General features: G+C 39.0%; 2 protein-coding genes across 2 annotated transcripts in view; both read left to right on the plus strand.

The window, feature by feature from the left end:
- The first annotated feature begins 2,374 nt into the window (after window positions 1–2,374).
- Window positions 2,375–8,986, plus strand: LOC109973086 (extracellular calcium-sensing receptor-like). The gene is made up of 12 exons (XM_020622410.1): window positions 2,375–2,640; window positions 2,899–3,077; window positions 3,436–3,527; window positions 3,895–4,074; window positions 4,206–4,394; window positions 4,497–4,710; window positions 4,786–5,000; window positions 5,162–5,371; window positions 5,480–5,603; window positions 5,691–5,884; window positions 8,179–8,460; window positions 8,564–8,986. Exons 1-12 carry the CDS (start codon window positions 2,375–2,377, stop codon window positions 8,984–8,986), a joined length of 2,568 nt encoding a protein of 855 aa, XP_020478066.1.
- A 3,072-nt stretch (window positions 8,987–12,058) lies between these two features.
- Window positions 12,059–14,590, plus strand: part of LOC109973087 (extracellular calcium-sensing receptor-like) — a 4,912-nt gene continuing 2,380 nt past the window's right edge. Inside the window, exons 1-6 of the mRNA XM_020622411.1 lie at window positions 12,059–12,324; window positions 12,582–12,823; window positions 12,926–13,008; window positions 13,413–13,592; window positions 13,686–13,874; window positions 14,183–14,584. Coding sequence (XP_020478067.1) covers window positions 12,059–12,324; window positions 12,582–12,823; window positions 12,926–13,008; window positions 13,413–13,592; window positions 13,686–13,874; window positions 14,183–14,584 — 1,362 coding nt within the window. The remainder of the gene's footprint in view (window positions 12,325–12,581; window positions 12,824–12,925; window positions 13,009–13,412; window positions 13,593–13,685; window positions 13,875–14,182; window positions 14,585–14,590) is intronic.

Raw genomic sequence — 14,590 nt, forward strand, 5'->3', positions numbered from 1 at the left:
GGAGGGCTGCAGTGATGGTTGACTTTCTTTGACTTTCTACAACTTTCTCCCATCTCCCGACTGCATCTCTGGAGCTCAGCCACAGTCATCTTTGGGTTCTTCTGTACCTCTCTCACCAAGGCTCTTCTCCCCTGGTAGCTCAGTTTGGCCGTACGGCCAGCTCTAGGAAGGGTTCTGGTCGTCCCAAACGTCTTCCATTTATGGATTATGGAGGCCACTGTGCTCTTGGGAACCTTAAGTGCAGCAGAAATTTTTTTGTAACCTTGGCCAGATCTGTGCCTTGCCACAATTCTGTCTCTGAGCTGTTCAGGCAGTTCCTTTGACCTCATGATTCTCATTTGCTCTGACATGCACTGTGAGCTGTAGGGTCTTATATAGACAGGTGTGTGGCTTTTCCTAATCACGTCCAATCAGTATAATCAAACACAGCTGGACTCAAATGAAGGTGTAGAACCATCTCTGGGATGATCAGAAGAAATGGACAGCACCTAAGTTAAATATATGAGTGTCACAGCAAAGGGTCTGAATACTTATGACCATGTGATATTTCAGTTTTTCTTTTTTAATAAATCTGCAAAAATGTCAAAAATTCTGTGTTTTTCTGTCAATATGGGGTGCTGTGTGTACATTAATGAGGAAAAAAATGAACTTAAATGATTTTAGCATATGGCTGCAATATAACAGAGTGAAAAATTTAAGGGGGTCTGAATACTTTCCGTACCCACTGTAGGCCCAAGTTACTTCATCATGTACTAAATGCCTCAATATCAAGCTCTGTAATCCATATTGTACAACACTACATTAAGGGATCACAGTTTCATATTTGTAAACAAAAAGTGGTCACATCACTGTTGAAAGCAATCTCGAACGGGGTCGTGGGGAGGCTGGAGCCAATCCCAGTTGGCATCGGGTAAAAGGCGGGGTACAGACTGGACAGGTCGCCGGTTCATTGCAGGGCCCATCCCTGTTCTAGGTGTTGCAGTTTGTTCTGTTATAAATGATGGCATCCCTGTTCAATGCTATGCAGTTTTTTAATTAGAACCTGAATGCATTAGTAGAATGCAGTTTGTGCTGTAATAAGTGATAACATCACTGGCCAAAGCATGCTGTTTGTACAACAGTAACTGAATGCATCTTCAGTCAAGGCAATTCAGTTCGTACAACAGTAAGTGAATGCATCACTGGTAAAAGTATGCAGTCTGTACAACAGTAAGTGAATGCATCACGAGTCAAAGCAACACAGTTCACATTAGTAAGTGAACGTATCACTAGTCAAAACAATACATTTAATATAAAAGTAAGCCAGTAAGTGAATGCATCTCTGTGCAAATCTGTGCAGTCAGTACTTAAGTAACTGAAAGCATCACCACTCTCAGCACTAGGTTATACTTTCTACACCAGTGAGTGTTTCACTGTTAGAAATTCATAATTCAACTTTTAAAAAGCCCCCCTCACCCACCCTCAGTCATTTTGTTACCAGGCTGCAATTTGTATTATAAGTGAGGGCATCATCATTCAAAGCACACCATTTGTGATGATATCACTTAGGATGATAAGCATAGGAGATTACTGGGCAGCACTTTATGCAACAAGCATGACAAACTGGTGATGATGATGTATGCTTTCTTTCCTCCATACTACTACAACAACTACTACTACTACTAATAATAATAATAATAGTACTGACAGAACAAGCTAAAAAATATATGTAAAAGCATCTTCTATAAGATCTATAAGATCTCATTCAAAGGAATCAGGGCTAAAGTAACTGTGGTAATGCAACTAAAAGGGGCTGAGGGGTCCTAAAGGTGTGGCCCTGTTTTGTTTTATTTGTTTAGTTTTTTTTTAAGTCACTGTGGATTAATTTATGTTAAATGTTAAAGATGAAAATATAACTCTATTGCGATATCTGTGGTCACTGACCTCCTGGTAAGTAATGTGGTGTCTGCATTACACTATTCCTTCTTAATATCATTCAGAAAAATGATTTGTTGCATAGTCATCCTGTTTACTACCATCCCACAATGGATTTTCCAGCTGTTATAAATAACCAAAACAACATCTCTGCTGTGCAGAGCAGGAGGAGGGCATTCCACAGTGTAGATACCTTGTCATTTGTTAGTACAGGTTTTTTCTGCTATAAAAATACATTTTTTCAGTAAAATTATTGCATAGGTACAACTGTTACTACTATTATTACCTTTCTCCTATTACACTAATAAGGAATTAACATAATTCTAAAATCATTTTAAGACTTGTTAATGGTTACTGGTATTCATTTTATTTCACCTCCTAATTTTGTATGTCGAGCAAATGAGACGTCAATGAACTGAATATGTTTTACATATTTATATGTTCCAGAAGAGCTGCATCCATGTCTTTGTTCTCCTGGTTCTTCACTCTGTGGCACTCATCAGCCTCGTCCCTGCTCCTTGTGGGGCTTGTGGGCAGACAGCTGGGGCTCAGGGTGGGACTGCAGGTGGCTCAGACTGCGACGTGTTCTCGGTGGAGTACACCGAGTGACCAGGGTCTGTTTCAGGACGGAGATGTAGTTATTGGTGGGCTCTTTAATATTTATAACAAGCCTTCAGCTATAGATCATGACTTCACTCAGCTGCCACAGTACAAATCCTGCACTGGGTAAAACTCTGAACTACATTGTTTACTGCAAATACCACAAAATACCCATATATGTAAAGCCTCTTAGCTATGCAGTTAAATATTGGTAGCTCTGTAATGTATACATATACACTTTTTTAAATAAATTTGTTGTTATACTTGTTTATCTATTGAAGAAGGAAAGTAATTACATAGAGATTTTTAAAGTTATCGCAATTGCATCAAAATTTTGACTAATACTTCACTGATTTCTCTCAATTCTTTTCTCTGTGGTCACAGTTTGGAAAATCTTCCATTACAGTATGTGTATGCTATGGTGTTTGCACTGGAGGAAATCAACCATAGTACAACACTGCTACCGGGTGTGAAGCTGGGTTACCGTATTCATGATAGCTGCGCCTTTCCCCTGTGGGCTGTGCAGGCAGCACTGTCACTAGCTGCAGGAAACAGCACCAGCTGTAACTCAGCAGCCCTGCCAGAGTATTCTGCTGGGTATGGAGAGGAAATCAGCAATAGCCAAGGTACAAATCTATCTAAGTAAGTATATAAATGTAAATATAATTGAAGGAAATGTGTTACCCTGTACAATGAAATTCTTACTTTACCATCCACATAAATGCCACACAATACAAGTGAAATATAAAGTAGATAAGCAGGTAACGCAAATCTAATCCACTTTAAAGCAGCAAATGAAATAATAAAAATACAACAAGAACTGATGATAGTATAAACACTGCATTTACTGCATCTGAAACAAAACCAAGCACACATGATGAGGAAAAGATTTCATTTCATGATATTTTATAATGTCCTCAGGTGATCAGCCTGTTCCTTTAATTATTGGCGGTGACTCATCTATAACAGCCCAGATACTATCCAGAATCCTGGGGCCCCTCTCTGTGCCTCTAGTAAGTTTCATTAAATCGCTTTTTTGAATATATAAAACATGTTTAAATGGAAATTAGGTTCCACTTAATCAATTGAATCATTGAAAAACTGGGTTTTCACCTTTGAAACACTGTAGTTTAATATTGACCATTTATATAGATTTTTTAAATGTAGGCTAAGTTCATTCTCTTTATTTTTTGTCAAATATTTTTCTTTCCATTTCTATTATATGAAGCATAGGCTGTAGTTTGCTGTCCTCATAATAAAAGTAAAATATGTATGGTAAACTGCAGCAGTAAACATATTCTTCTTGGATTAGAAAACATAACATCATTTATTACAGCAGTTTTCAGAATATATATGTTTGTATCTGTTTTTGTCTTTTAGATGAGCTACACAGCTAGCTGCCCCTGTCTTAGTGACAGACACCAGTTTCCTAACTTCTTCAGGACTATACCCAGTGATATTTACCAAGCTTGGGCCATTGGCCGGCTTGTCATACACTTCAAATGGACCTGGATTGGAGCTGTGCTCGAAAACAGTGATTACGGCCTAACAGCAATAAAGGTGCTTCCATTTGTTTTTATATTAGTTGCACGAGCTATTGTTGACTTTTATATAAGAAATCTACATACATACAATGTTTATATACTTTTCATTTATCTAGTTCTTTTGTTACTTTCAAATGTATATGTCAGATATTTCAGGAGGCGACTCAGGGGGCAGGAGTCTGTCTGGCATTTGTAGAAACTCTCAACAGGGAAAACATTGTGAGTGAAGTCAGAAGAGCAGCCCTCATAATTCAGGCCTCGACTGCAAGAGTGATTCTTGTATTTACCTGGTATACAGATGCGAGGGAACTGTTTGTGCAACTAGCCAAGATAAATGTGAGAATAAACCTGTTTACTGAACTTGTAAATAACACAAATTTAAGATAAATCACAGCTTCTTAAATTTATTTTGTGATCATGCTGTGTTGCAATCACTAGGTGACTGACAGACAGTTTCTGGCCAGTGAGGCTTGGAGCACTAGTGGTGACCTTCTCCAAAGTCGTGTCACAAGTCAAGTGGCAAGTGGTGTTGTTGGTGTTGCCATTAGAAGTTCAACTATACCTGCCTTTGAAAATTATATCAGAAGTCTCAACCCATCTCACCGTCCTGATGACAAGTTCTTAAGAGAGTTTTGGGAAAAGGTGTTTGGTTGTAGTCCTGGAGCCACACCTTTATCTTCAAATGCCTCTTCACCACCTTCTCTTGCAAGCACATTGCTTCAAGAAGCTTCTCTACCTCTCTGCAATGGCACTGAGTCCCTGGAGGGAGTGCAGAATCACTTTACTGACACCTCCCAGTTAAGGGTGACATATAATGTCTACCTTGCTGTTTATGCTGCAGCCCACGCCCTTCACAGTCTTCTGTCCTGCTCCCATAGAGAAAACTCTCCTGAAAAGAACACCTCTACATGCTACTTTCCAAAACACATCAAACCTATAGAGGTAAACACAATTTCAACACGAGATATGGTAGACTTTCATAACCTATGCTTGTATATATCTAGGAGATTGCTTTTGCATTTGTCACATACAAACACATGCACTAATACTGCTAATCTACTCTGTGTGAAGCATTTAGTGTTTTACTATTCTGATGTTTTCAGTTATTACAATACTTGAGCAACTTGAACGTCACCACACCACAAGGGGACCTATTTTATTTCCATGGTGCAGACATTCCAGCTAAGTATGACCTTGTCAACTGGCAGAAGACCCCTGAGGGGTCACTGAAACTTGTTTTGATTGGTCATGTGGATGGGTTTGACATCCACCTTAATGAGTCAGCTATTCAATGGAGCACAGGATCCAATCAGGTCATCAAAAAAGAAGAATCTACTACTGAAATATCTTTTGAATTAAATATTTATTGTGATTCACAGGACATTGTACATGTTGATAATATGGTTTTATATGTTATGCAGATCCCTGTTTCAGTGTGCAGTGAGAGCTGCCCCCCAGGTACCCGAATGGCCAACAGGAAAGGGGAACCTGTCTGTTGCTTTGACTGTATCCCATGTGCTGAAAGGGAGATTAGCAATAAAACTGGTGAGGAAATTATTCCATATGATAGGAGATACTCATATTTGTGATGCTTAATTTTTCCCTTTGTGTTATGCTCCATCTTTCTTCCAGATTCTCTTCAATGTGAACGCTGTCCACCTGAGTTCTGGTCCAATGTTGAACGAACTGCCTGCATCCCTCGCCAGCTGGACTTCCTTTCCTTTGATGACGCTTTGGGTATTACCCTGACTACAACAGCTGTGTCGGGCGCCATGGTGACAACAGCTGTGTTTGTGGTGTTTCTTTACTACCGTCAAACACCTGTGGTGAGAACCAACAGTAATAGGGTAGATACTACACTGCATGGTTTCTGTAAATTCTATTTAGTATGTCGGCTTTACTGTGTTATCTCAAATACTGATTTAAAGCAGTGGCTCTTAAACCCCTTACGTCAAGCTGTTCCCTCTTGCTTTCACTGTGGCATAGCTTAGTATTAATTTGATTTACTGTATAATAATCCTATTCATATTTTAATATTTTTTTCAGGTAAGTAACATTTTAGTGTCAGTCTGTCTCCTGTCCAGTTAGTTACCAAGTAAGATATTTTTTCGGCCAGGTATCAGCCAAAGCCATATTGCGTAGGCAGGATATTCATTAAACAGCATTATCAGAGTCACCACATCCAGCTAGGTGCTACTGACCCTTAGCACTCTGAAACAGAGGTGGACAGTAACTAAGTATATTTAATCAGTACAGTCCAGGGTATATAACATTAGCACCACCTTTACCAGCTACAACATGGGATGTATATATTAATTCATCAGCGGAAACTATGCTATTTTGCATAATAAGTACTTTTACTTTTGGTACTTTAAGTATATTTTATGCTAATACTTTAGTACTTTTACTTAAGTAACATTTTGAATACAGGACTTTTGCTTATATGGGGCAGCACGGTGGCACAGTGCTTAGCGCCGTTGCCTCACAGCGAGAAGGTTCCGGGTTCGGGCCCCACCTGGGACCTTTCTGTGTGGAGTTTGCATGTTCTCCCCGTGCTTGCGAGGGTTCTCTCCGGGTACTCCGGCTTCCTCCCACAGTCCAAAGACATGCAGCTTAGGTTGATTGGTGTCTCTAAATTGCCCATAGGAGTGCATGTGCGTGTGTGTGGTTGTTTGTCTATGTGTTAGCCCTGCGATGAATTGGTGCCCTGTCCAGGGTGTACCCTGCCTTTGCCCGATTGCCGGCCGGGATTGGCTCCGGCCCCCCACCGTGACCCCGCTCAGGGACCAAAAGGTAGAAAATGAATGAATGAATGAATGAATGACTTTTCATTGTAGCAGAGTATTTTTACACTGTTCTGAAATGCAACAGACAACCAGGGAAAGTACACACCATGAGTCTCTATCAATTAACCAGATGTACTTCAAAAAACCAGCAACACAAAACACCATCCTCACTGTCAACAGGTTGACTACAGCATGAATAAAATAAGGAGAACTCACGAGTGATCATTTCAAGTATGATTAGCAGAACAGCTGCACACCACAATGCTAGTTTCTTGTTATTGTCCCTCTCACAAACACAGAGAAATGCACATACAAACAGATTTTTCATTTACCAGGCTCTGTGTGTTTCTCAAAGATGTCCTGTTCAGCTCCATGTTCAAGACAATGAATTACTCTGTCTCCACGTGCTTTGTTTCAAATGACAAAGTAATATAGCTGTAATATTTTCTCTTTCTCTCACATTCAACATCAGCAACAAAATTATTACCAATTATTACAGTGCCTCATGGATTTTCCATCTATCCATCCTTTATCTTTACCACTTAACCTGAACAGGGTCTTGGTGGTGGTGGGGTGTGGGCCACTGGGGGGCTGGAGCCAATCCCAGCTGACACTGGGCAAGAGGCAAGCTACACCATGGAAACAGACAACCACACTCACTCCTATGGGCAATTTGGAGTCACTAATTAACCTAAGATGCCTGTCTTTGGACTGTGGAAAGAAGCCGGAGTACCCAGAGAGAACTCACGTTGGCACAGAGAGAACATGCAAACTCTGCACTGAAAGACACTGGGTTGGCCTGGTCTCAAACCCAGAACCCTCTTGTTGTGAGCCAACAGCACTAACCACCTTAAATAAACAAAATACTGAGGGAAGAATGAGAACATCAGCCCTTTGTAGTCACTAGGCATAACTAACCAACTGGTGCATAATTAATTACCTGGCCGAAAACAATCTGCATTACTTTTTTAATTGCTTTTCTGCACTTTTCTTTGCATTACTGACCAAATTATTGAACAATACAAAGCTAGTTTCTCTATAAATGAAAAATTCTGCTATGGAAATAATCCATTTTTTCCTAAGTGTGTTATTTTTACCCTTTACACATTCACAGCACCACTAAATATACTTGCTCCTTCAGTGCCCACCTTTAGCATCCTAACATCCCCTCACCTCTGCCAGCCTTTCACCACCCCCTCACAGTCTCTGAATGGTCACAGGGGGGTGGTACTACCCTTGTGGTGAATCACTAATCTAAAATAATATGATTTTACCTTGAGCTGGTATAGTGTTTGTTCATCGAATACCTTTGTTACCTGAATTCCTATTTCAAGGTACGAGCCAACAACTCAGAACTGAGCTTTCTGCTTCTTCTGTCACTGAAGCTCTGCTTCCTGTGCTCACTGGTGTTCATTGGTCGTCCATCAGACTGGTCTTGTTGGCTCCAGCAGGCAGCATTCGGGATCAGCTTTGTTCTTTGTGTTTCCTGCCTCCAAGTTAAAACCATAGTTGTTCTTGCAGCATTTCGTTCAGCTCGGCCTGGTGCTGAAGCCTTGATGAAATGGTTTGGTCCAGGCCAACAGAGAGGAAGTGTCTGCCTCTTTACCTTTATACAGGTCAGAGCTGCAGATACAATTTTTAAATAAAAAATGTATTCCTTGTTACAGCATTTTACATATATTAACCTGACACTATGCAATGCTCTTTTTTTTCATCAAGGTTATCATCTGTATTATTTGGCTAACGCTCAGCCCCCCAGTACCTCAACCTGACTTGGATACCCCAGGGTTAAAAGTCACCTTGAAGTGTGCCATGGTCTCTGTGCTGGGCTTCTCTTTGGTCTTAGGCTACATTGGCCTGCTGGCCTGCACCTGCCTGCTCTTGGCCTTTCTTGCTCGGAAACTTCCGGATAATTTCAATGAAGCCAAACTGATCACCTTCAGCATGCTGATCTTCTGTGTTGTCTGGGTGTCTTTTGTTCCTGCTTATGTTAGCTCTCCTGGAAAATATGCAGTTGCTGTGGAGATTTTTTCAATTCTCACTTCTAGCTATGGTTTACTGCTTTGTATCTTTGCTCCAAAATGTTTCATCATTCTTTTGAGGCCTGAGAAAAACACTAAGAAACACTTGATGGCCAGATAGCAATGGGAGTTAGCAACATATGCTATGACTTAAAAATGAGTGATATAAATCAAACAGCCATTGCAAGTAATATAATATATCATATCTTTATCAATATGAATGCATTTATTTAATTTTTATCATTGGATAAAACAAACCTTTTTTGTAAATTACCTAATATGGGACACATTGTAACCTAAAATATCAGAATAATCCATTTTTTCTTCTATCTGTGGTACATTACTTAATGATTCCTTCAAGTTTTATTGTGCATACATTATAGCATCAGATATAGTGTCTATATAGATGACTGATTAGTTTTTTGTTTTTCTTTTTTTTTATCTTATAGTATTGCTGCTTTCTTTCTTTATTAAAATAAAAGTAACCGGCCACGACCTAAGCATGTGGAAAAAATTAGTATGAATTGTCAGTAAAAGTAAATATGTTGAATTCTTTTGTATGACTGCAAAACAAAAGATAATGCTGCAGTCCTTTAATGATATAAAATAAATAATATATTACTTTCTTTCTTTCTTCTATTTTAGCCACAGGATCTGGTAAATAAAACAAGTTTAAAGGAAATGATATCAAATCAGAATCACCTTTACTGGCCAGGTGTGTTGGACACATGAGGAATTTGACGCTGCTCTCAATGTGCAATGTTCTTCCATAAGGCAACGAGGAAAAAAGATAAGACTGAGAAGAAGAAAAGAAGAATAATGTGCAAGCAAGAAAAAGGAATGTGCATTAGGAAAATAAAAATAAAGTACATATAAAATATATGTTCATTTACAAACAGTTTAGATGGAAGTTTTCAGATAGATATATAAAAAAGTATATTTACAAGCCATTCCAATGAGGGTTATCATTCTGTTATACAGTCATGGGTTAAGTGTTCATCATAGTGATGGGGGAAGAAACTGTTCTTGTATCTGACTGTTGTGTACAGTGACCTGTAGGGCCGTCCAGACACAAACTGTTTGTGTCTAGGATGTGAGGGGTCTACAGAAATCAAGTGTAATATGAATTACAAGATGCTTTTGATATTAGTTAAACTATTGTTAAAACTCCTACAGCAGAGATAAAACATAGAGAGAACAGTGAGTTTACATATTTGTGTTGTCTTTCCATGTGCTCCATATTGCTCTCCAGATGGCATAGTGCTGGCCTCTAGCACTGCTGTGAGGAACCTTGGAGTCATTTCTGACTAGAATATGTCCTTTAAATCATACATAAACCAAGTTTCTAGAACTGCCTTCTTTCACCTGCACATTATCAACAAAATCAGGAACTTCAAGTCTCAAAGTGATGCTGAAAAACCGGTCCAAACATTTGTTACTTCCAGGCTGGACTATTGTAACTCTTTACTCAGGAGGATCAGGATGTCCAAATAATTCCATAAAAAGCCTCTAGTTAATCCAAAATACTGCAACCAGAGTACTGACAGGAGCTAGTAAGAGAGATCCAAGTTCTCCCATATTGGCTTCTCTCCACTGGCTCCATGTAAAATCCAGAATGGAATTTAAAATCCTTCTCCTAACATACATACTAAGCTCTTAATTACAAGGCTCCATTGTATCGATAGGTGGATAGATGGGTGGAATCATCTTAAAGAGCCCGTGGCATACTCATTTTGCTCATTTACAGCCATTTATTTTTTTATCTTGTTTACCTCTAGATGATCTTAGCACCCATCATAACTCCAAATAGTCAGTAATTATTTCAGAACAATAAAATCAGAGAGCTTCTTCCTAAAAATGAGAGGATAGTTCATGAATGTACACACTTCCTGCTGCCGGTGTTGTGTTGAAAGTGGACAGCACGACAAACTGCAATGGCATTAATTAATTAGAATTTCTCCTCCATAAATAGGTAAACAGCAATATTAATGTACAGATGAAAAGAGATGTTTAACACTCTAAACAAAACATGTAATTGAGAAAGCCCATGATTTAACTGACCCAGGGGGCTTCCTTGGCCAACTGCTTGTAGGTTAGACCCAGTCAGGTAAAACAATGAGTCCCTGTACAGGAACATTCCCGGACATGCAGTAACCTCAGGCCCTGTATTTTTCTCCACATCCTCTGGTCACAGTGCAGCAGGAAGTAAAATACTGTATATCCACATAACTGTGTGCAGTTGAAAAATTCTGCTTTTTCGATGTCACTCGTGGATGTCAAGCAAGCTCACATGAACACGCAACTGCCTGGATTTTATGACCATTCAACGAAATCCATGAACTATCACGTAATACGTTTATTGTTAGAAGAAATGTCTCGTGAGCAAGAGTTTGCGAAACTTATATAAATAGAGGTGCTTCTGCATAGAAGTACTAGAACATACTGTATGTACAACTCTTTTTTTTAGATCACGTCTAAGATTATAATCTCCAACATTGTAGATAAGTCAAAAAACAAGGAAAAGCATGCCATGGGCTCTTCAATGAACTTTGACTAAAAATTAAATGGGGTTATGCACCCAAGATTGGCCCTGGAGGTATGGGCCTGATTTTCTTTTATTTTATTTTATTCGGTCACTCTAGTTGAATTTATCAACTAAGCATTATTTAAAGATGGGAAAAAAGAAAAAAATTACTTTATTGAGATATCTGTGGTCACTGCCCTCCAGGTAAATACTCTAAACTGTCTGTATTACACTAGTAATTTTGTTATTATTTTGCTCTCTTTTTTCAGGGGAATGATTTTGTGCTGTTTCATCCTGTTTACTACCATCCCACCATGGGCTTTCCAACGGTTATAAATATCCAAACCAGCATCTACTCTGTGTCGGGCAGAGCACAAGGAGGGTATGCCAGAGTTTAGATACCTTGTCAGTTGTTAGTGCAGATTGTATCTGTTATAATTCACATTTTGTTATTAAAGGTTTTTACAGGTTGAACTCTTACTACTGCTTTTACTTTTCTCCTGTTAGATTAAGAAGGATTTAACTGAATTTACTCATTTAATTTTAACACATCTTAATAGTCATTTGCATTCAATTTATTTTGTGTCTTAATTTTGTATGTTGAGCAAATCAGATATCAGTGAATTGAGTATGTTTTACATATTTAAAGGTTCCAGAAGAGCTGCATCCATGTCTTTGTTCTCCTGGTTTTTCACTCTGTGGCACTCATCAGCCTCGTCCCTGCTCCTTGTGGGGCTTGTGGGCAGACAGCTGGGGCTCAGGGTGGGACTGCAGGTGGCTCAGACTGCGACATGTTCTCAGTGGAGTACACCAAGTAACCAGGGTCTGTTCCAGGATGGAGATGTAGTTATTGGTGGGCTTTTTAGAATTTATAACAACCCTCCGGCTTTAGATCACAACTTCACTCAGCTGTCACAGTACAAATCCTGCATTGGGTAAAATTCTGAACTGCACTGTTCACCATGAACACTGTATAATGCATTTAGTTATATTTAAAGCATTACAGCTGTAGCTTTTCTATTCCCTTTTCAGTTTGCTCACATATAAATTTTCTTCTTAAAAGTATTTTGTTATAATTGCATATTCATTGATGACACAAAGTAACTGCAGAATTAGTGATTACATATATACATTTTTACAACTTAGTAACTAAACTAAAATTTCTTTCATTCCTTCTCTTCTGTGGTCTCAGTTTGGAAAACCTTCCATTACAGTATGTGTATGCTATGGTGTTTGCACTGGAGGAAATCAACCATAGTACAACACTGCTACCAGGTGTGAAGCTGGGCTACCGTATTCATGACAGCTGTGCCTTTCCCCTGTGGGCTGTGCAGGCAGCACTGTCACTAGCTGCAGGAAACAGCACCAGCTGTAACTCAGCAGCCCTGCCAGAGTATTCTGCTGGGTATGGAGAGGAAATCAACAATAGCCAAGGTACAAATCTTTCTAACCTATGTAAAATGTAAACAAATTGATGAAAGTATAAATGCACTAACATTGTGTTCACAATTGAACTTGATTTAATAATGTCATCAGGTGATGAGCCTGTTCCTTTGATCATTGGTGGTGACTCATCTGTAACAGCCCAGATACTTGCTACCGTCCTGGGGCCGATCTCAGTGCCGTTAGTAAGTTACGTTAAAATTCCGAAGTTATTGGTAATATATATAGAACTATGAATATACAGTATATAGAAACATTTAAAAGAAAACTAAATACCAGTTACTTTGGGGAATCTGAATGAGAATAACAAATTTTCATTGAAAAAAAAAAAAGTTTTCACTTTGAATGACTTATTTTCTTAAAAGTGCTTTCAAGCATTTTACTGTATAAATAGTGGCTATGTTATGTTTTGTCACTTTTTTTCTCTTTTTCTTATTCATTTTTATATACTCACAATAAAATATAACTTTTACTGTAAAGTACAGTAATAAATGTTATTTTTTAAGTAAAAAAGAAATTAACAATTGATTGCAGCACTCTTCAGAATACATATATGTTTGTATCTGTTTTTGGCTTTTAGGTGAGCTATGCAGCAAGCTGCTCCTGCCTAAGTGACAGGCACAAGTTTCCTAACTTCTTCAGGACTATACCCAGTGATATTTACCAAGCCTGGGCCATTGCCCGGCTTGTCCTACACTTCAGTTGGACCTGGATTGGAGCAGTGGTAGCAAGCAATAATTATGGCCTAACAGCAATAAAGGTGCTTCTGTATTTGTTGTACATGAACTATTATGGCACCCACACAAGACAAAATGAATCTAATCCTTTTGTTACTTTCAAATGTATATGTCAGATATTTCAGGAGGAGATTCAGGGGGCAGGAGTGTGTCTGGCATTTGTAGAAACTCTCAACAGGGAAAACATTGTGAGTGATGCCAGACGAGCAGCCCTCACAATTCAGGCCTCGACTGCAAGAGTGGTTCTTATTGTTGCCTGGTATACAGATGTGAGGGAACTGTTTGTGCAACTAGCCAAGATAAATGTGAGAATAAACCTGTATACTGAAGTTGTAAATAACATATTTAGTGGTTTATGTTACATGTTAATATGGATTATGTAATAGAATAGAGTGTTTTGGGTTTCACTTTTAAGTTCATGTGAGCTGAACAATGGGCTTATATAATTTGGCCAAGATGTTTCCTGTTTTTTGGTACATCTCAGATATTTAAATTGGGATGATTTGTTTGAATTAATTTAGTCTGTATCACATTCTAGCCACGACACATAAATTTAAGATAAATCATAGCTTCTTAAATTTATCTTGTGATCATATTGTGCTGCTATCACTAGGTGACTGACAGACAGTTTCTGGCCAGTGAGGCTTGGAGCACCAGTGGTGACTTTCTCCAAAGTCTTGTCACAAGTCAAGTGGCAAGTGGTGTTGTTGGTGTTGCCATTAGAAGTTCAACTATACCTGGCTTTGAAAATTATATCAGAAGTCTCAACCCATCTCACCGTCCTGTTGACAAGTTCTTAAGAGAGTTTTGGGAAAAGGTGTTTGGTTGTAGTCCTGGAGCCACACCTTTATCTTCAAATGCCTCTTCACCACCTTCTCTTGCAAGCACATTGCTTCAAGAAGCTTCTCTACCTCTCTGCAATGGCACTGAGTCCCTAGAGGGAGTGCAAAATCACTTTACTGATGTCTCTCAGCTACGGGTGACATATAATGTCTACCTTGCTGTTTATGCTGCAGCCCAC

The sequence above is a fragment of the Monopterus albus genome, unplaced genomic scaffold (genome assembly GCF_001952655.1).
Source record: "Monopterus albus unplaced genomic scaffold, M_albus_1.0 scaffold280.1, whole genome shotgun sequence".
NCBI lineage: Eukaryota > Metazoa > Chordata > Actinopteri > Synbranchiformes > Synbranchidae > Monopterus > Monopterus albus.